The 22,848-nt window shown below is 46.9% G+C and overlaps 1 protein-coding gene across 4 annotated transcripts in view; it reads left to right on the top strand.

The window, feature by feature from the left end:
- The window catches only part of LOC142483298 (importin-8-like), a 101,444-nt gene extending 81,951 nt beyond the window's left edge, over positions 1-19,493 (top strand). For 3 of the 4 annotated variants that reach the window (XM_075583401.1, XM_075583400.1, XM_075583398.1), the window contains 8 exons: positions 7,447-7,544; positions 7,924-8,019; positions 11,258-11,478; positions 13,324-13,529; positions 14,591-14,785; positions 16,061-16,177; positions 17,088-17,144; positions 19,165-19,493. In XM_075583401.1, coding sequence (XP_075439516.1) covers positions 7,447-7,544; positions 7,924-8,019; positions 11,258-11,478; positions 13,324-13,529; positions 14,591-14,785; positions 16,061-16,177; positions 17,088-17,134 — 980 coding nt within the window. In that variant the 3' untranslated portion in view covers positions 17,135-17,144; positions 19,165-19,493. The remainder of the gene's footprint in view (positions 1-7,446; positions 7,545-7,923; positions 8,020-11,257; positions 11,479-13,323; positions 13,530-14,590; positions 14,786-16,060; positions 16,178-17,087; positions 17,145-19,164) is intronic. The other variant, XM_075583399.1, reaches the window with a different exon arrangement.
- The last annotated feature ends 3,355 nt before the right edge of the window (positions 19,494-22,848 follow it).

Genomic DNA, 22,848 nt, shown 5'->3' with positions numbered 1-22,848 from the left:
TCCCGCCCCCAACCCCACCCCCAACCCCGCCTCTAGTCCCGCCCCCAGCCACGCATTTAAAAAAAAGCCATAAATTGAATAAATTCCTAGTAAGAACATTCATTTTTGATATTAGTTTATTTATTGTATTACATTATACTACAATTAGTCCTTGGTGTGTGTGTGTGTGTGTGTGTGTGTGTGTGTGTGTGTGTGTGTGTGTGTGTGTGTGTGTGTGTGTGTGTATAAATGTCAAATCTAGAAAAAAAAAAGCCAGATGTGGATGACTAGTTTCCTGCACCCCTTAACTAGTGTCTGGATGCCCCCGCTTCACAATATTTAAAGCAGCAATCCCGTCTGGGATCTTACCTGATCCGCAGACCCTCAAAGTCCAGGTACCCTCATTCCCGCAATGTTATACATTGGAGGGGAAGTGTTCGTTACCTGTCTTCTGGGTTAGGGGGGGTTCGATGTCTTCCGTGTGAAGCTTGAGTCAGATATGGAAGTAAGCAGTATAGGTTATTTCAGTGTAGTATAGGGCAGTTAAGATATCCAGATCCATAGTGTGAGAGTGTGTGGGGGAGAGAGCGAGAGTGTGTGGGGGAGAGAGAGAGAGTGTGGGAGAGAGTGAGAGTGAGAGAGAGTGGGAGAGAGAGAGAGTGGGAGAGAGAGAGAGTGGGAGAGAGAGAGAGTGGGAGAGAGAGAGAGTGGGAGAGAGAGAGAGTGGGAGAGAGAGAGAGTGGGAGAGAGAGAGTGGGAGAGAGAGAGAGTGGGAGAGAGAGAGAGTGGGAGAGAGAGAGAGAGAGAGGGAGTGGGAGAGAGAGGGAGTGGGAGAGAGAGAGAGTGGGAGAGAGAGAGAGTGGGAGAGAGAGAGAGTGGGAGAGAGAGAGAGTGGGAGAGAGAGTGGGAGAGAGAGGGAGTGGGAGAGAGAGAGAGTGGGAGAGGGAGAGAGAGTGGGAGAGAGAGAGAGTGACAGAGAGAGAGAGAGTGACAGAGAGAGAGAGTGACAGAGAGAGAGAGTGGGAGAGACAGAGAGAGAGAGTGACATAGAGAGAGAGAGTGACAGAGAGAGAGAGAGTGACAGAGAGAGAGAGAGTGACAGAGAGAGAGAGTGACAGAGACAGAGAGAGAGAGTGGGAGAGACAGAGAGAGAGAGTGGGAGAGACAGAGAGAGAGAGTGGGAGAGACAGAGAGAGAGAGTGGGAGAGACAGAGAGAGAGAGTGGGAGAGACAGAGAGAGAGAGTGGGAGAGACAGAGAGAGAGAGTGGGAGAGTGGGAGAGACAGAGAGAGAGAGTGGGAGAGACAGAGAGAGAGAGTGGGAGAGACAGAGAGAGAGAGTGGGAGAGACAGAGAGAGAGAGTGGGAGAGACAGAGAGAGAGAGTGGGAGAGACAGAGAGAGAGAGTGGGAGAGAGACAGAGAGAGAGACAGAGAGAGAGACAGAGAGAGACAGATAAAGAGACGTCAAGGCGCCGTGACGTTGACGCTGCTCCGCGCTGATTGGATGTTTTCAGCCGACAGTGCTCTGAAAAACAGCTTGGCTGTCGGCTGAAAACTCCAGCGCCTCAGCACGCCTGCGGACGCTCGCGTGAGCCCCCTCTAAAGGCATCCTCATTGAGTATGCAGGGGCTCAGCGCGGAGCGTCCGCAAGGCTCAGCGCGGCCTGTCCTTCTATGGACTCGGCCAGAGAGACAGAGAGAGAGAGACAGATAGAGAGAGACAGATAGAGAGAGACAGACAGAGAGAGACAGACAGAGAGAGACAGACAGAGAGAGACAGACAGAGAGAGACAGACAGAGAGAGACAGACAGAGAGAGACACACAGAAAAAGAGAGAGAGACACACACAGAAAAAGAGAGACACACACAGAAAAAGAGAGACACACACAGAAAAAGAGAGACACACACAGAAAAAGAGAGACACACACAGAAAAAGAGAGACACACACAGAAAAAGAGAGACACAGAACACACACAGAGAGAATGAGAGACAAAGACAGAGAGAGGGCGAGGGCGACAGGGAGAAGGCGAGGGCGACATAGGGAGAGGGTGACACTCACAGACACACACTCACTCTCACAGACACGCAGAGACACACTCACGCAGACACTCACGCAGAGACACACTCACGCAGAAGACTCACAGACACACACTCAGAGACACACACACACACACACACACACACACACACACACACACACACACACACACACACACACACACACACACACACACACACACACACACACACACACACAGATAGGCACACAGACAGGCACACACACAGACACACAGACAGACAGACACACAGGCACACTGACAGACACACAGGCACACTCACAGACACACAGACACACTCACAGACACACAGGCACACTCACAGACACACAGGCACACTCACAGACACACAGGCACACTCACAGACACACAGGCACACAGGCACACTCACAGGCACACTCACAGACACACAGGCACACTGACAGACACACACACACACAGGCACACTGACAGGCACACTCACAGACACACAGGCACACTCACAGACACACAGGCACACTCACAGACACACAGGCACACTCACAGACACACAGGCACACTCACAGACACACAGGCACACTCACAGACACACAGACACACTCACAGACACACAGGCACACTCACAGACACACAGGCACACTCACAGACACACAGGCACACTCACAGACACACAGCCACACTGACAGACACACAGACACACAGGCACACTCACAGACACACAGGCACACTCACAGACACACAGGCACACTCACAGACACACAGGCACACTCACAGGCACACAGGCACACTCACAGACACACTCACAGACACACAGGCACACTGACAGACACACACACACACACAGGCACACTGACAGGCACACTCACAGACACACAGGCACACTCACAGACACACAGGCACACTCACAGACACACAGGCACACTCACAGACACACAGGCACACAGGCACACTCACAGGCACACTCACAGACACACAGGCACACTCACAGACACACAGGCACACTCACAGACACACAGGCACACTCACAGACACACAGGCACACTCAGACACACAGGCACACTCACAGACACACAGGCACACAGGCACACTCACAGGCACACTCACAGACACACAGGCACACTCACAGACACACAGGCACACTCACAGACACACAGGCACACTGACAGACACACAGACACACTGACAGACACACAGGCACACTCACAGACACACAGGCACACTGACAGACACACAGGCACACTCACAGACACACAGGCACACTCACAGACACACAGGCACACTCACAGACACACAGGCACACTCACAGACACACAGGCACACTCACAGACACACAGGCACACAGGCACACAGGCACACTCACAGACTCACAGACACACAGGCACACTCACAGACACACAGGCACACTGACAGACACACAGGCACACTGACAGACACACAGGCACACTGACAGACACATAGGCACACTGACAGACACACAGGCACACAGGCACACTCACAGACACACAGGCACACTCACAGACACACAGGCACACTCAGACACACAGGCACACTCACAGACACACAGGCACACTCACAGACACACAGGCACACTCACAGGCACACTCACTGACACACAGGCACACTCACAGACACACAGGCACACTCACAGACACACAGGCACACTCACAGACACACAGGCACACTCACAGACACACAGGCACACTCACAGACACACAGGCACACTCACAGGCACACTGACAGACACACAGGCACACTCACAGACACATAGGCACACTGACAGACACACAGGCACACTCACAGACACACAGGCACACTCACAGACACACAGGCACACAGGCACACTCACAGACACACAGGCACACTCACAGACACACAGGCACACTCACAGACACACAGGCACACAGGCACACAGGCACACTCACAGGCACACTCACAGACACACAGGCACACTCACAGACACACAGGCACACAGGCACACTCACAGACACACAGGCACACTGACAGACACACACACACACACAGGCACACTGACAGGCACACTCACAGACACACAGGCACACTCACAGACACACAGGCACACTCACAGACACACAGGCACACTCACAGACACACAGGCACACTCACAGGCACACTGACAGACACACAGGCACACTCACAGACACACTCACAGACACACAGGCACACTGACAGACACACACACACAGGCACACAGGCACACTGACAGGCACACTCACAGACACACAGGCACACTCACAGACACACAGGCACACAGGCACACTCACAGACACTCAGTCTGTCACTCACACACTCACCGGGTCACACGTGGCAGCAGTGGGGTCTCCGCACGGCAGTGGGCCCTCTCCAAGACATGGGACACACAGCGCAGCGTGGGCCTCAGCAGCAGCAGCAGCAGGTCCCAGCAGCAGCAGCAGCAGCAGCAGCAGCAGGTCCCAGCAGCAGCAGCAGCAGGTCCCAGCAGCAGCAGCAGCAGGTCCCAGCAGGAGCAGCAGCAGGTCCCAGCAGGAGCAGCAGCAGGTCCCAGCAGCAGCAGCAGCAGGTCCCAGCAGGAGCAGGAGCAGGTCCCAGCAGCAGCAGCAGCAGGTCCCAGCAGGAGCAGGAGCAGGTCCCAGCAGGAGCAGGAGCAGGTCCCAGCAGGAGCAGGAGCAGGTCCCAGCAGCAGCAGGAGCAGATCCCAGCAGGAGCAGGAGCAGGTCCCAGCAGGAGGCGCGCACGGGGGAAGCTGGGTTTGCACTTCCCCCTCCGTCCCACGTGGGGAGCGGAGGGGCTGGATCGCGCGCTTGTTTTGGGCTTCCCCCTCCATCCCACGTGGGGAGCGGAGGGGGGAGGGTGTGGGGGCTGGATCGCGCGCGGCGCTTGTTTTGGGGTTCCCCCTCCGTCCCACGTGGGGAGCGGAGGGGGGGGGGCTGGGTTGCGCGCGGGGCTTGGTTTGGGCTCCCCCTCCGTCCCACGTGGGGAGCGGAGGGTGGGGGGGCTGGGTTGCGCGCGGGGCTTGGTTTGGGCTTCCCCCTCCATCCCACGTGGGGGGGGGGGAGGGATGCGGGGGATTCTGGGTTGCTGGGGGGAACAGGCAGCGCAAATGGCAGGACACTCTGCTTGCCCTGTGCACGCGTGCCGGGACCACAGGATTTGCCGCCATTTTTTTTAACTTTTTTTTTAACCCAATCAGGGAGGGGGATTATTTATTTATTTAAAAAAAAAAAAAAAATTGGCACGAGCAGGGGAATTCATTGAGCTGCAGCACGGGTCGCCAGCTGCCTAAATCCACTCGCAACGGGCGACAGGTTAACATTATTTGTCGAGCACTGTATATATGTATATAATATATATATATATATATATATATATATATATATATACATACACACACAACTGTAAATATTCATATATATATATATATATAAGTATTAGCGTAGGGACCTGCTATAAAGACTTACCTTGACGTGGTTAGCAGGCTTGGCATTATTTGATCAAAGGATGTAAACCAAAAGTCTTCTTTTATCATATATATCTTTATTCGTCACATTACAGATGGTCATGTTTTCAGGATATCCCATCTTCAACACAGGTGGCTCAATCAGAGGCTCAGTCTTTGACTGAGCCACCTGTGCTGAAGCTGGGACTGACTGAGCCACCTGTGCTGAATCTGGGATAACCTGAACTGTTGGGTTGGGCTTGAGGACTGGAGTTGAGCACCACTTGTCTACATAAAACGTATCAGGATAGACTCATGGACCTCAACATTTAGAACTTGGAGGAGAGAACGAAGAAAGGGGGGTGGGTGGGGGGGTTACTGAAACGTTCAAATACTGTGTGTAAAGGTTGAGGTAAACTTATTTTAGAGCACACAGTTCAGGCAGGTTTAGAGGAAATGTGAAGCGCTCCGTCACGAATAAGGGTGGTGTATTTGTGGAATAGCCTCCTAACAGAGAGGGTATTACAGTAAGGGAATTCAAAATTGTCGAGTAACAAATAAGATCTGATGTTTTGCAACAGATTGGAAATTGGGTGTATTGAGTGGGCCCCTTTTTTTATCTCCTGTCAAACTCTGTCTCTGTCGTAGTGCTCGGTCCTTTTGAAATCTGTTCCTCTCACCATAGGGTGACTCAGTGATGCAATAACATCCGTTAAGGTATACACCCGCATCTAATAGACTGAGGAGCTCTGTAGTCCTAGGGTTCACCAGCAGATAAATTTACCCTACCTTGTTTTTTTTAATAAGGGTTTAGTGAACTTAAATGTAAAGGTGTGTGTGTGTCTATACTGTACAATAGGATATACATGTTTTGACCTCACTACTTTTTTTTTCCCCTTGCTCATTGATCTTTAAACTGTGTTTTACTCCCAGAAAAAAAAGAGCCTAGGACCGAAGTTAGCTTGGCTGCAAAGCCTTCCCCCCTTTGTAAAACAACGTTTTTTCGAAGACCCTTATCTGAGAGGCTCAGGATAATCATTTTGTTGAGAAGCCTCAGACATTGGCATTTAAAACAGGTCTGTGCTTTATGGCGGGATGGAGCAAGTTGGGCCGCGTCCATAGTGGATCCGATGGCGCGAGCGCCAAATACAAACAACTGGAGGCCAATTCGCGTGTCCATAGATCGTGAGCGCCGAGGCGGCCAATGCATGGCGAGACAAACTTGTTTGAATTTGCAGCGCGACGGCCAGGTTATGTGTGCGGTTCAGCCAATGAGGGCGAACTGCTCACGTGACATCACGGGCACGCCAACCATAGCGCAACATTGCAGGCCACGGATCTCTTAAAGTACAGACAATGCGCTCGGTCGCGAGCGCGCACCTACTATTGAGGCGGCCTTAGAATAAATGGCAGAGGTTGCTGCGTGTACACTACTGTAGGCTTTGGGCCTATTAAAAATCAAATCAAAAACAGTTGTGAAAAATTAAGAAATAAGGTTTGTCATCTTTTATAAGCATCACAATGAGATTCATTTCGTGATGGTTACCTTTTTGATTGGGGCTGGGGGAAGGGGGAATTGTACCTTTAAATTGTCCACTTGTGAGAGATGCTTTGAAAAACTCAACTTGCCAGCTGTGTGTGACATATTTACAAGGCAACACACAGAGTAAACCAGGACAATCAGCGCATCACCAGTGTGAAAGGCAAAAGGCTTGGGGAGAGGGGATGCCGGATACCGTAACACTGTGGGGGAGGTGACTGAGCCTTGGACAAGGTGAGGGTCAGGGTGGCTGGCGTTCTGCCTGGATGAGTGTGACTGGAATAGAACATTATGAGGGTGTGTCCAAAGAGTAGATCAGGTGCAGTGGGTGCTCGGGGTGGCACATGCCTAGATGCAGGCATAAGCTCAAGGGTAGAGATTCCCAGGGTGGGGATGCCCAGGATGCAGGTGGTGGTCCTGCCTGTGTCATTGACCCTCCTTTTTTTTTTTCACTTCAGATATGATGCCTCTTCTTCACAATTACATCACAGTAGATACAGAGACTCTGCTGTCAAGCCCCAAACACCTGGAGATTATTTACACCATGTGTAAGAAGGTGAGCAGCTGTGTGTCAGTTGGACAAATGGAAAGGAGAACACACTGGGTGGGAGCATGGTGGGAATTAGGAGCCTGTGATTGCATGTGGGGGCTGAGCAACAGAGAATTTTACAAGTAATGTTTTCCACCATTCAGTTAAGCTTTGCAAGCAGTCTGCTTAGACATTGTTTTTGGAGGGCTCAATACTTGGATCCTAAAGGGTCCTGCAATTGCGGTGTAAGGGCAGAGACTGTGTGTGTTTGTGAGGGGGTGGGGCTCTGGTGAACTGTCATTTTGGTTGTAAGGCAAGAAGGGGCTTAGGGCAGCAGTGGGAGGTTGAAGGGGGTGAGGAAGAGGTGTAGCCTAGTGGTGCATTTTTTCCACCCCTTTTGTGTCAGGTACTGACAGGGGAAGCCGGGGAAGATGCCGAGTGCCACGCAGCAAAGCTCCTGGAGGTCATTGTCTTGCACTGCAAAGGCCGAGGAATTGATCAGGTAATTTGGAACTGGGTGCTGCTAAGGCTCATTAACCCCCCCCCCCACTCTGAGACATGCTGTCCATACTTCATTTTTTCGGATATATTTTCACAGATTCCTCTCTAGCACACTATATTACAATTAAACACTAACCCTAGCCAGCTGTGTGTGTGTGTGTCTGTCTGTCTGTGTTTCTCTGTCTCTCTCTGTGTTTTTCGATCTCTCTCTCTCTTTGTATCTATCTATCTCTCTCTCTCTCTCTCTCTGTATCTCTCTCTCTCTCTCGTCACTCTGTCTCTCTCTGTGTCTCATTTTTTTTTTCATTCCCCTCCCCATCTGCTCTTCCCCCATTTCTCATGGTTAGGTTTGTTATCCAGAGCTGTTAATTACGTACTATTTCTAGACATTTTTCGCATGCCGTTTTTCCATCTGCATTCAAAGTTTGCTCTCTCTGTTAGAAGCGTAAAGATTTCAAACTTGCCATGGATATAAAAATAAACGAATTATTTTAACCTGCAGTGACTCTATTATATGTTTGGTAGATACAGTATATATATATTTTACTGTGATTTTATTGCGTGTGTGTACTGAAAGATTTTTTGGCTTCTTTCCACTTTTATCAGATTGGTGAATAAATTGTACAGCAGTCATGAATCTAAAACCTTTTCGCAGAAGATATGTGCTTGTAACTGTTATTTGCCCATGTATTCCCTATAATTATGGAACATGTCAAATCCTAGTCCTTTATAAATAAGGATTCTGGGTTGTGGAGTAATGCACCTGTTATTTTGTGTTTTACCCACCGTGTGTGTGTGTGTGTGTGTGTGTGTGTGTGTGTGTTGGAATTCCCTTCCCCTCAATACCACACTGTCTCTCTCTGGCTCTCTCCACCTTTAAAGCCTATCTTCATACAAGCCCCCTTAATGAAGTATTTGGGTAGCTCCCTTGGCTAGTACTATACATCTCATATACATTTACAATCCCTCCTTGCAGTCGTACTTACCATAACACACTCCTACTGTGTCTGCAGGTTCTTCCTACTTGCCAGTTAGATTGTAAGCTCTTCGGAGCAGGGACTCCTTTCCTAATGTCATATTTTATTCTTATGTATCCAATTATGCTATTTGTATTGCTGCTATAAAGCACTACTGTATGTACATGGATGGCGCTATACAAATAAAGACATGCATACGTACGTTATAAGAGATAGAAGAGGGCTTTGACTGTGCTAGCAATTGCTGCACATGGCCACGAGAAAAAAGGGGGCAGCCAGAGGAAATCACACCTTTCCCAGGTCTCAGATCACCAAGTTTACACACTAACTGAAGCAGTATTTAAAAATACTTAAAGGTGTCATATTTGGGTAAAAAAGCATCAATCAACTAGATGTAACTGTAGCCCTCTTTCTAGTGCTCTAGAGTAACTACGGGTACTGTACACACCTGTTGGCTCCAGGAGATCTGGGCCTCCGCTAGCTGGGAGCCTGGGGTAACAATTATCTTATTGGCAGCGCCTCCACTTACCCAGGATCCCCATGGCGTAAGATTCCCTTGGGTAAGAACAATAGCTACACACATACGATTGTAACTGTTTACTGTAATTCTTATTGACTCTTATGGCATAGTTATGACAAGAACGCATGTAACACATCAACCAACTACTTAATATATATAACCCTGGTGGCTTGGCCACTCTCATAAGGAGAAATGTCAATGTCCTGTAACCGCGTGCCCCCACACCGTGTCCATGTAACTGTAATTATGTATATAGGCTCAGTCCTTTGGCCACTCCACTTAGTGTCCCCAAAGAGTGTTCCCTAAGGCGGGATCAGCGCCTGTTGACCGGTGTTGGTGCACTTTAGTAAATACCTTCCGGTCACTGGGGTGACCGGTAACAACTTCAAAAAGGATCCGCCGATCCAGCGCAGTCTCTCACGATTTCACGATGCACAGCAGCCTGGTCCCAGACGACTAGCACCAACCTCGGCTCCGCACACTTTGTCCCTATCTGCTATACAGTAAGGGCTGATGTAGCCATCACTACAGGGCGTCCCTGCAGCACCACAATCTACGGTGACTCAGGGAGTATCCTGGGGCCTACGGGGAAGATCTAGCCTATGCAGGTGGGTCACGAAACCCCCTGCACCCACACTACCTCTCCCCTTGCTCCTCCGGTGCCCTCTGACTAGCGTGGCCTCTCCCCCACACTTACCTTTCCGCCCTCCTATTCGCTCCCTGGCGTCAGGTGACTTCGCTAAGGCTCCTGGGAGTTGTAGTTACTGGCTGAGCCTCTTATTGGCCAGCCGTTCGCGCACTGCGCATGCGCGACCTCTCGCCGCTCTTACAGTGCCCCTAACTATTGCGCAACAATATGGCGGCGCCCTATGCTGTCGGGCCGCCGCGGAACCTTTTAAACACTCCCTCTGGAGACACGCTGCAGCGAAGGGAAAGCAAACTAAGACATCCCTACATAACCCATTGAACATGTCACTGGCATTAGTTCACTTTAAAGTTCATCAGGACCAAACCTTTGTGATATATGTAATTGTATGTTTATTTTTATTTATATAGCGCTACAAGTGTACTCGGCACAAAGAATACAGTACAGGGAATTATAATAATACAATAAGTGCAGCAAAATCAGACAATAGGAAAGTAAATCCCTGCCTGAAGAGCTTACAATCTAAATGCGATGTTGGCAGACTTGCAGAGATAGCAGATGAGGAAATAAGTGCTGTAGATGGCAGTGCTTGGATTCAATGGTTGGTAGGAGTGACTGTGGGTGTGGGACAGTAGCCGTGAGTGCAGGCTCTTGGGGTGCTTGATTTGTGAGGCGAGTTTTAAAGGTTAGTCAGTATTAACACAATTAGCAGGGGAAGAGGTGGCAGAGAGGCGTGGGCGAGAGCAGGTGTGTATATGGCTGGGTAATATTTCATTTATTACCACATTTGGCTTTCAGCATTTAGATTCTAAGCTATGAGGAACAGGGCGCTCATCACCTTTTTGTATTTCTTTGTGCTTTTTTTGTCCGTATTTGGTTTGTTATTCTGTTTGTCATTGATATCATCCTGTTCCCCCATTGTACCGCGCTGTGGAATATGTTGGCGCTTTATTCGGTGATAATGATAATAGATGGGTCACATATACCAGAAGACATTCCTAATCTTTGCATTCGAATAGCTCTTTGGGCTCTCTGTTCCGCTGCTACCCTGGAAGTCTTTAATGCATTTGCTGAGTGGCCGTGTCTTTTTCTTTAGTGTATCCCACTCTTCGTTGAGGCCGTGCTGGAGAGATTAACACGAGGCGTTAAGTCCAGTCAGCTGCGGACCATGTGCCTGCAGGTGGTCATTGCATCTCTGTATTATAACCCAGCTCTGCTCCTGAACACCTTGGAACAAATTCGCTTCCCTCACAGCTCCGAGCCCATCACTGCACAGTTTGTCAATCAGTGGGTGAATGATACAGACTGCTTCCTGGGGCAAGTAAAGCTGACCGTTTCAGAACTTCATATATGGAGGGTACATGTGTGCATTGATCGTGTCGCTGTGATGTGTACTGAAGATTCTCTTGCAAATTATGACCTGTCGCCCATCTTAAAGCAACAATCCCCACTACTTAACCTTGTTTTTCTGCTGTTTTAAAAAAAAAAAAATTAACAAACTCTGAAACTGGAGGGTCCCTGTAGCTCGGGGGTAGGGGACGGTGGAGGTGGTGTGCAACTCTAGTCCTCAAGGGCCACCGGGATAAGATTATTTGGAAGGAGTAACAGAGCACTACTGAATGTATCCAAAATTGAAAAAAAAAACTATTATGAAAGGGAAAGTGTGTTTTCCATTAAAAAAAAAAGCTCTGTGTGCTGTGCACGCGCATAGTAAGTGAAACTTCTTTGACTTTTGTCACAGAAATTGTATTTGTATTGGTGATGTTTTAATTAAAAATCAAAAGACAATTTCATTGACAAAACGCAAATACATTTGACTTATAATGCGCGTGCTCGGCACACATCCCCTGTATTAGCTATTTGCACTGAGTGTGAATATGTGTGTCAGTGTGTGTGTATGTCAGTAAGTGTGTGTGTAAGTCAGTCAGTCAGTGTGTGTGTCAGTCTGTGTAAGTGAGTCAGTGTGTGTGTGTGTGTATGTATGTGTGTCAGTCAGTGTGTGTCAGTCAGTGTGTGTATGTGAGTCAGTGTGTGTATGTGAGTCAGTGTGTGCATGTGAGTCAGTGTGGGGGTCAGTCAGTGTGTGTGTGTGGGGGGGTCAGTCAGTGTGTGTGTGGGGGTCAGTCAGTGTGTGTGTGTGTGGGGGTCAGTCAGTGTGTGTGTGTGTGTGTGGGGGTCAGTCAGTGTGTGTGTGTGGGGGTCAGTCAGTGTGTGTGTGTGGGGGTCAGTCAGTGTGTGTGTGGGGGGGTCAGTCAGTGTGTGTGTGGGGGTCAGTCAGTGTGTGTGTGGGGGTCAGTCAGTGTGTGTGTGGGGGTCAGTCAGTGTGTGGGGGTCAGTCAGTGTGTGTGTGGGGGTCAGTCAGTGTGTGTGTGGGGGGGTCAGTCAGTGTGTGTGTGGGGGGGTCAGTCAGTGTGTGTCCTGCTGCAGCCAACGCGTTTCGCACTAAAAAAAAAGAGCTTTCTCAAGGCATCTATTTTCCTAAGCTCAAGGGCCACCACCAGGTTAGGTTTTCAGGATATCCCTGCTCTTTACAGGTGTCTTAGTCATTATGACTGAGCCACCTGTGCTGAAGCAGGGATATCTTGGAAACATAACGTGTTGGTGGCCCTGTAGTACTGGAGTTGGACACCCCTGCTGTAACTGAACCCTAACCCCCGGGTTCCTGAGATATTTCCCATTTTTGTACCTGTATGTTTGGACCATTTTGTGTAATCCACATGGCTGCCATCCAAGGCTCACTCCTTCAGACCAAATAGGAATCATCAATGTCATCAGGGCAGGACACAGTGGCTTCCTATTGGACGATTCAGTTACCTTTTTATGTGCCAGTAAAATTAAAGCTAAGTATCACGGGTACCAGGTGGTCCCAGGAGCTAAGAACAGTATGGATCCGCACCAGTAGGCACGTTGGTTCAGATTTTGGACAAAGAAAAGATTCTCAATATAGGGGGAATGCTGCATTAATGCTTCTATTGTATGCGTTGACCCATCACTAATGGTGATATTTGTGATGTATGTGATGAGTCGCCACTCGTGCTGGGGTTTATACCAATGAGCCGTAATTCATGATAATGTGGGGAATTTGATAGAAGCTTCTTAGCAGTATTTTTTGTCAGGCTCTATGCACCATGTCTGTCTTATGATCTGCTGCTTGTCTTGTAGGCTGCATGACCGGAAAGTGTGTATAATAGGACTCAGCATTCTGATGGAGCTTTCAAACCGACCGCCATCAGTCGACGCTGTTGTTTCCCTCATTGTACCTTCGATTCTGCTTCTCTTCCTTGGGCTGAGACAGGTGTGTGCAAGCCGTGAGCAGCCTGACCAGCGGCCATCCTTGCGGGACCCAAAGACTGAGACTGAGGAAAGCGGTAAGAACCACTGGCTCACTCCTTTCTCAGGAAGGGAGACAGGCTCTGGGTGTACTGAGACCGACTGGTATACCAGGAATGTTCCGAGATGGTAATATATTTGCAACATTAGGAAAAAAGCACAGCTGTGACATCCCAGAATCCTCTGTCCTCGGTCCTAAGCACACTTTAATAATAAAGCCATCAATTATTGGGAAGATAATGATAGAGCATTAAGCTTGTAGCCTGGGAAAGACTAGCTAATCTTCACATTGGGATTCAGGATTTTAACTTGCCTTTGTCAACAGACTTCTTATTTTTAAACACTGTATGTAACTCCTAACAAAAATAATCTATTTGGAACAAAAAGGTATTATATGTTGCATTACAATAGAGAATTGCAGGCTTCATCCTGCATGTTAAAAGAAGCATATTAATAAGACATGGCTAGGGATCGATTTGTAGGGTTGTACTGTATGTAGCATTAAAGGGAAAACAAAGAAGGGTTCAAAGGATATACAGTACATTGGTAGTGTGTTTTTCTGTTGCTTATGTAAATAGTTTCACACCCCTACAGCACTCGCATAGAAAGAATACATGGTCATATTAAAACAAGTGTTACGTGAGCATCACAAAAAGACCATGTCTCGATTTTAACACACAAAATATTCACAGGGAATAAACTATCATTTAAAAAAATTCTGCGAAATAAATATATCGGGATTGCATTCGTGTAGCTGCAGCAATATTTGTAACGTGTATGTGCCATTCTTTCCAGGAGATGGAGTTTGGGATTTGTGTATACAAAATGTGTGTCTGTTACTGCAAGAAGAAACCATTGTGAAAGATGGCATTTCGTGTGTGTGTGTGTATAAAACATTGGTATGAGTCGAATTTAACACAATATATGTGTATGCATAGTGTTGTGTTGCATGAGGTCTTACACGTGTGTGTGTGTGTGTGTGTGTGTGTGTGTGTGTGTGTGTGTGTGTGTGTGTGTGTGTGTGTGTGTGTCGGAGGAGCTGCAATTCTCCCTTGGTGACGGGCTGTAAACATGCTGAACATGCTCTCTGCTTTTCAAGAGGAAATTCCGAGTGATGAGGAGGAAGGAAACGGGTTAGGTCAGGCCATGCAGGAGAACCTCGGGCAAGAGGAGGAGGAAGAGGACGACTGGGACGATGAAGTTCTGGAGGAGACTGCCTTGGAGGGATTCAGTACTCCTTTGGACTCTGTAGATGCCCTTGATGAATACCAGTTCTTTACAGAAGCTTTGCTCAGTACGTTACTTCTCAGTGTGGTTCGGCACAAAAATGAAAGTGGGGTTAAGTGGGGAAATTCTTCTAATTAAAGGGCTTGGAGGAGAGAGACCGGAGGAGCTCTGTATAAAAGCAATTTTGTTGGCAAGAAGTTCTGACACATTGTGCCCTTTTGCTGGAGCGTATCTGCATCAAACAAATGTAAGAAATCGTCTCTTACATCTGGTGCAGAATATTAGAAGGCAGAAGCTTATACCACTATCACATTTTTGTTTTTCGTTTTACACCGATTAAAGGGAGAAGAGGTGACATGGAGGTGCAGAATTTGACACATCTCATTATATTCTGAGTTATGTATCTCATACTGTCAGTTCCCAAGTATCAAGCAAGCCCATGGAACAAGACGAAGAGCAAAGTGCTTGATGCATTGACGCATGCAGGTGCAAGATGGAAACCATGCTTACATTTTGCTCCAAAATTGCTTTGATACATCGCTCCCATGGTATTTAGAGAAGACGGCACAGCGAAATATTTTAGGGCATGTCGGGCTTTAAGGGCAGTTTAGAAAAAGAAATTAAGTGGAGGCGCAATGGAAAAATGGAATCAACTTTATATTCACCTTCAAAGTGAGTGGTCAATAGTAATTAAAATATACATATATGGTGCACTACTAATGCAAAAACATACATTAAATACATAAACAATTGTTAAAAGTGATATTGCTAAATATCATATAGCTGAACTGGTAAAAGTGTGTAAAGGTCAGAGTTGCCTGTGAGAAAGGTGGTAGCCTTAAATGCTGCTGGCTGTCAGCTCCTGCATGCTCCTTCCTCTCTGGGGATAACGCCTAGACCGTCCCAGCTACCCTTCCAAGCTGCAATACGGCGACTCTGGAGGTGAACCGAAGGAGAAAATTGGAAGACGCCCAGGACGGTCCCATCTGACAGCACACCAAGGTGATCCATGGCCCCCGCCTACTCAAGGAGGTAGTGAGTCCCAGCAGTGTGAGCGCCCGATCCAGCCCTGTGACAGGACGGTCCAGGCGTTAACCCCCGAGAGGAAGGAGTCTTTGCCTGATTTCACTGTGAAATATACTCAGTGACATTTAAATCACCCAGGTGATGCTTTTCGAACAAAAGTAGCACCTAGTAATGGGCATCAGGGATATTGGCCTCACGAGAAGCTGTGAAATACAGCCTGCCAATGTCCTAGTAAAAGGGACATTCCACGGCATGCATCTTCCAGACTGTTATAAGCTGTACATACGCATGGATGTGATGAGACTGTCTTGTTTAGGGGTGCAGGGCCAAGATCTCTCGTGGTATCACTCGCTGACAGCCCCGCTAAGTAATGATCAGAAGAAACACCTGCATGAAATCTACTCAATGGCCGAGCAAAGGAAGAATGCAGCAGGTCAGTCACTTCAAAGGAGCCAAAGATGATGGGGGTTGGGGCTCTAGCAGGAAAGTGAGAATCCCAGCATATATCGCCCCCTAGACTTAAATACAGAACAGTATCCTGCAGTGATCAAAAACTCGGTGACAAGACATTTAAAGTCTTAATGATGCAGATATAATGCACAACGTTTCGGGGGAAATCCCTTCCAGAGCTGTACGATTATGCACCCAAAGAAGGGATTTTTCCCGAATCTTTGTGCATTATGTCTGCATCACTAAGACTTTAAATGTCTATTTGACTTTTGTCACTGAGTTTTTGAGCGCCGCAGGATACTGTTCTGTATTTAAATGTCCTCATCCCGGCAGATTTTCCTCATCTCCACCATGCTTTCGTTTCTCTAATGCACGTCAGTCACTCCCACAATGGCAAAATACATATACAGTATGAAACCTCAAACAGGCGCTTCCTATGTGAAATAACTTGTGATTTTCTTGTGATAAATGAATGGGAAATATTTGTGTTCAAATATATCTACAAATTATATAGTTGATGTGATTACGTGTAAATAAATTCAATCATGATCCAAAAATGTGTATATACCAGTAAAACCATTAATGAGATTTAGGACTTTGTGTATTCAGCAGCTTAAACTCAGAGAAACTGTCCAAGATAGATCCTGAAACAGTATTTTTGTAGTGTGTGCGGGAAGCGCTAAATCTCCTCTGCACCAGATAACTGTTATAATAATCCATTTAGAGAAAACCATAAAAGGAGGAGCGTACCCCACTCTCTACAAAAATACACACGAGCAGCTAAATGTGTAGAAGGTTCAGCCAGTTGCGGGGGCTGAATTAACTGATCCATATTATGTTACTGTATATGCCAGCGTTCTTATTCTGTTTAATTTCATCCGTTCTTTGATTAGGACTTGCCGCACCCCAGACAAGTACAATAAACTGCAACAGAAGATAACTAACTCCAGGTACATTTGTGGGACATGGCAGCTGGATTGGAGCTTTTTTTTTTTTTAAACTTGAATTTTATTGAAAACATAATTTTACATAAATGGAGATACAAATACACATAACAGGTGTAGCACCTGTTTCCCCCCTGCCACTGAAGATCTGGCCACTACATTGGTATTGTCCCCGGTGCTGTAGCTCACCTGCTGGTTCAGGAAGTCTGAGTGGCTCCGCAGTTGTTATCCTTACATGAACACCGGTGGCTCAATCATTTGGACTGAACTACCTGTACTTGGGCAGGAATATCCTTAAATCCTGGTCTGTTGGGGGTCCTTGTGGACAAGTTTCAAACCGCTGTTCTAGACGTGAGCTTGTTTTTCCTCAGAACACACTTTCTCACAGGAATAGCCAACACAGTTGTAGATTGAGCCACCTGTGCTGAAGCAGAGATACCATTAAAAATCTAACCTGTTGGTGGCCCTTGACTGGAGTTGGCCACTCCACCTTAGCCCCTTCCTGTAACATAGAGTAACACTAAATTGAAGACAGCCTTACATCAACCAGTTATGCTGTTTTGTGTTTTGGAATTGCACCAGGGTGGTGCGACCTGACAGGGCACACAATCTTGTTCAGCTCTGGGCTGACCTCGCTGGTCCAGATTTGAAAAACAATCTTGATTATACTGTACTAAATCACTTGCATGTAGCTATAATGCTGACGGTTTTAATGCACGTGAGTGACGGCCAAGGCCATTGTGTCTGAGATGAATGTAGGCATTTTTATACTAGATACAGATACTTCATCCCACCTGCTGTCTTTGTAACTGTAACGGCTCAAATATATGTGCCATCTGATCAAAGCCATGCATTTTCTTCTAAAGCTTGCGGTCTACATGAGTTTTTAGTGCTGTGTGCTGTACAGATGTACTGAACTTGCTGTCTCCGGAGCCAGGGCCTGAGAGAGCTTCAAGCCGCGGCTCCAGTGATGGTGCTGCCCATGCCATCCTGCAGGGGGGATCCATGCTTTCGAATCGGACCCTCCTGGAGCGATAATTCTCCGGCACCACGGCAGTCACGTTTTCACAGCATGCCCTGGTGCCGAAAACGGAAAGTCTTGCTCCATCTGTATGTCAGCATCATAGCCCATAACCAAGTATGGTAAAACCTATCCTTGCTTCATTTTTGCATAGCCAGTATAACCAACCCCACACTGAGACCCAATAAGGTCGAAACGGCTTTCTGTGGGTGGGTTTACTGGCTTTGCATCTTGACCCTGGCTGTGCTCAAAGTTGTGACCATGCAGCAAGCTTAAGCCTATAGGGAACCATGTTGATGGTTTTGAAGCAAAAGGTGGCACTGTGTGCTCATTTGTATGTTATTTCCCAGAATCCCTTGCTGCAGTGGAAGTGCTGGGTGATAATGGTGAAAGGCGGGTTTGCAGACCTGTCAAAGACATGCAATGAGCATACAGTAATATTTCCATTATATATATCAATTTCATCATCTTCATCTTCACGCTCCACCACCTAACCATTTAGGTTGGGATGCTTCATATACCTAAAAAGTACTGTAGATCAGAAGCATACAGTACAATTCAATGAGTTTATACACTATTGACTTGGATGGGAGGTTCCATCATTCACGGTTTAGTTCTTTCCACCGTTATACCTCTCGCATCCCTTGCAAAGAGATGCTTAGGAAATACTTTGGTCTCATTGGGCTATTGTTAACGCAATGCTGTTGTAAATCTATCAATGTTTAGACACTAAAAACCCGACCAGCTTGTCCCAGCCTCATTATTATAGCGCTTTTGATTAAGGTGAAAAGTGGAGACTGCACTGTTAATGGAAAGGTGTTTGTGGGGGTGGGTGTAGCATGTAAATATGCAGAAGGAAGAAAGAAAAGTTCTGGTACAAAATGCTTTTTTTATTTAATGTGAAAGTGCCAGTTGGTAGTGGAAGAAATTGACATTGAAGAGCACAATCTAGACATAGGATTCTGTCCCACGACTCTCACTGTTGTTGTATTGTTTTATTTCCAGCTTCTCAGAAGATTGAGCAGCAGAACGCTGCTTAGTTAGAGTGCCATAAGCTCGCAGCACCTTCCTTCTGAGGAACTCGGCTTGGAGACAAACGGGGAAAGCTACAGAGAACTCTTGGAAACCTTTATTATCATATTTTGTATGTCTCATTGACCCAAAAAAGGTTAAGTTAGACTTTCAGACTGCAGCGATGCATCATAAGACTCCATTATGTGGCTTTAAAATCTTCCGACATACTATTTCATCCTGAGAATGTGACCGATTGTGCGCTGCACATGGAGCTGGACTTAAAATAAACTGAAGCAGAAATGCCTCGCTGCTGGACCGTGTACATGATTCTTAATTTTCTGCTGTTTGTTTTGGTACCGTAATGCATTTGGACTTAAACTGGCTACTGGAAGATACAGTATGAACCATATGAAATTCTTGGTCTTTGGACCCTCACTGGAATCCTTTGCCTCTTCATCTTGATGTATTTCTTCATTCCCTCTCGTTTGTTCTTTCATGTGTGTAACTGGCGCGGATGTTTCAGATTTAAATATAGGCCACATGGAGAAGAACGGTCTCTATCTCCCCATCACAGCAGAGATAAATTCGACCCTTGAAATGTCTGTCTTCAGAAAAGCCATTGGTTTTCCAAGCTCCTCACCCCTCGCAGAGCTGACCTAAATCTGTCTGCAGTCAAGTCCTTTCTATTATACTCTTAGCACTTCTTTTTTTTTTTGCATACTATTTTTTTCTTTCTGTTAACTTGCTTACATAGATCATCATAGCTCACATGGGGTCCTATGTCAGGAAAAATAAAACTCTTTGTCAAAAAACTTATTTTAAAGATGCAGCATTTGTGCTTCTCTGGTTCTCTCCTTCAGTAAGAGCGTGTAGTGCTCTGTGTGTCTCAGATCTGGTACAATGTAACTTTGCTCACAATAACATGTTTGTCTGAGGCTGGCAATGTGGGGACAGCTGGGGCTAGATTCCCGGGCCGGCGAATCAAATTACCCCCTAACAGCGACCCTAACGTGAGGCTGCACTCCTTATAAGCCCCTTTGCTGGCCGCCAACTGTCTCACAGCAATCGGTGGGCCTCTAGGCTTCACCCCTATACTGACCCCTCATGTCTGTGTCCCCCTTTTTTCGGCCCACTAGCTTTTAGCAGGCCAATCCCCAGGCCTTTGGGACCCTATTCTGGCTGTGCCGTCCTTCCAAAGGCCCCTCTCATTGCCTCTCGTAAATCACCTCCCCACCCTCCAGGCCCATTCACTATTAAGTTAACAAAAAATACAACCTGTACAGTGCCAGGGGCCAGATACATATAGTTAGATTTATATCAATCTTGCTAAGGGGCTAATTTTATACTGGGGGGGGGGGTTAAACAATTGTAGATAGTAAGCCCACTTGAAACACCCGTGTTTTCTTGCAGCCGAGTCGTGGCTTATTAGATCAGCGATACGGCTGTTATTAAAATGCACTTAATATAACGCAAGTGCTTTTAATATATTATATGTGATAAGTGCTTGCATAGGGTAGAGATCAGCTAGTTTTTAGCTAGTTCCAGTTTGGGTATATGCAGAAATGCACCTTTAAACCACTCTAGCTTAACACAAGGATTATAATGTTAGACTAGCTGTTATGTAGTCCAGTCGTTGTGAACATTATACAAAATAATTTGGGGCTCTGAAATACAAAAAAACTGTACAATTACTGATAGACTTCTATTTATTGAAATGTGTTGAAGCTAGAGTATGCAGGTAAGTTATTAGAGATGTATGGTTATACACAAAATAACAAGACCTGTTGCTGCTTTAACCTTTAGACTGAAATTGTTAATTTGTGTTTTATCTATTGTTTAATGCTTACTGTGACGGGAGACAGGAACTTAACCGAGGTGATTAAGGCAAAAGGCAGGACAAAGCCGTTCAATAAAAACATTTTATTCCAGCCGAAGCCAGCAAGCCCAGCACAAAAACACAAATTAGAGCGATACTCACAAAAACAGGGCATACAGGGGTGAATTCTGACACAGTGCTGAGTGCCACATCAAACGGTTATCCAGGGCTTGCTTTCACTCTCCAATGGGGGTAGGGACTGTCCATACCAGGTAAAATTTGCGGCAGAGCGCTTTCAGAAGTCCAGCTGAAAAGTCTTGCTCCCGCGTCCATGACAAAGCCGCGCATCTTACTGCTTAAATTACCTACACGTTAGGATCCGAATGAGCCGTGGAGCGCTGATCGGGTTCCCTTATCTAGCTTCACCGCTGCCATAGAAAAGCATGGTAGAGGGGCTGGTGACCAATCACAGCGTGGCTGCTGTTCACTGACTAATCAGGAGGCAAGGGCTCGCCTGAATTACCCAGGGTCCGTGGAGGGAAGTTTAAACCGGGCAATGGGAGCAGCTAGAGAAAAAGAGATGTAATCGGGCGCTCCTAATTACTGGAAGGGTGTAGGGTTTAATGTGTATAATACACACTTAACACACCGAACAGTGCAATACAATACTTGTGCACATAAATTATGAAGTTAAAGTGAACAAATATTACAACATGTAAGTGATAACACCACATATTTGAGAGAATAACTAATTTATCATCAGCACAACCGATAGTGAATAAATCTCGTGTGGTAATAAATGAAAAGCAGCGCTAGAAAAAAAAATCCTCTGTAGATGGTTCCTTGGTCTTTACGATTCTTGTTGTCTTCCAGGTGAGGGGAGCACAGGGTGTTCACAGCAAATATATGAAAGAATAATAGAAAACACAATAGTGCGGCCAGTGCGATGAAATGAGGTTCCACTCACAAATATCCTCTAGGTTAAAGGCATGTCATAGATTCATTCTCTCTCTAACTGGAGCCGTAGTGGAAGGAGACATCCATGTTGGGCTCTCCAAGGTTAGGTTGCAATCCTCTTGTATAACTCCAAAAGCAAGGAAAGAAACTCGCATACACTGTAGTGTGGTGTGTTTCAATATATATTGTGAATAACAGCAGGTATAAGTATAGATCCACTCACATTGTACATGAGTACAGGGCATGGAACGAGTGCTGATCCGTGACGTCTCAATCCCCGGCGCACGTATCCCCTCCGTGTTCCTACGTCACTTCCGGTGCCGACTTGACTGTGGGCAGAAGCGGTCAGACGCGCTGGTACCGGTTGCCACGACTCCTTGTCGCGTTCTCTGCACAGTTTTGACAGATTGTACTCGTTTCACTAACATCTTCAGGAATCAATACATCCATTTCTATCTGGGTATTTATAGGCTTCCCACTCATTAGTATAAATAGCTTAGGTAAATGTTCATTATATTGTTATATTATTATTACATCGCCACTTCGATACTACCTCAATGGGAGCAGCCCCTCTAAGATGGACTTGGCAAAGGCTTCCCCCGGCTGCCAGGATATCTCCCGCTGGGCTGGCGCTGCTCTGGCTGGGGAGACACCCACATGCTCTGCTTTTTTGGTGGCTGCCCCCTCCCCCAGCTTGATCACCCCTAGCCCTAGACACCATCTCCTTTGTCCCTTCACATCTCCTCCCACTCCAGACCCAGCAGCATACCATGCCTGGGCTGTTGATTCATCCATGAATAGTTTTTACCTGGATGAAACAAGGATTTGTGCATTACAATAATACCAATATAGACTCTTACTGGTTTGAGTGACTGATTGGATTATATATTGGTATCGTGTGA

The sequence above is a fragment of the Ascaphus truei genome, unplaced genomic scaffold, assembly GCF_040206685.1.
Source record: "Ascaphus truei isolate aAscTru1 unplaced genomic scaffold, aAscTru1.hap1 HAP1_SCAFFOLD_317, whole genome shotgun sequence".
NCBI lineage: Eukaryota > Metazoa > Chordata > Amphibia > Anura > Ascaphidae > Ascaphus > Ascaphus truei.
Note: the sequence above shows the minus strand (reverse complement) of the source record. Positions and strands in the feature narration are given on the sequence as shown.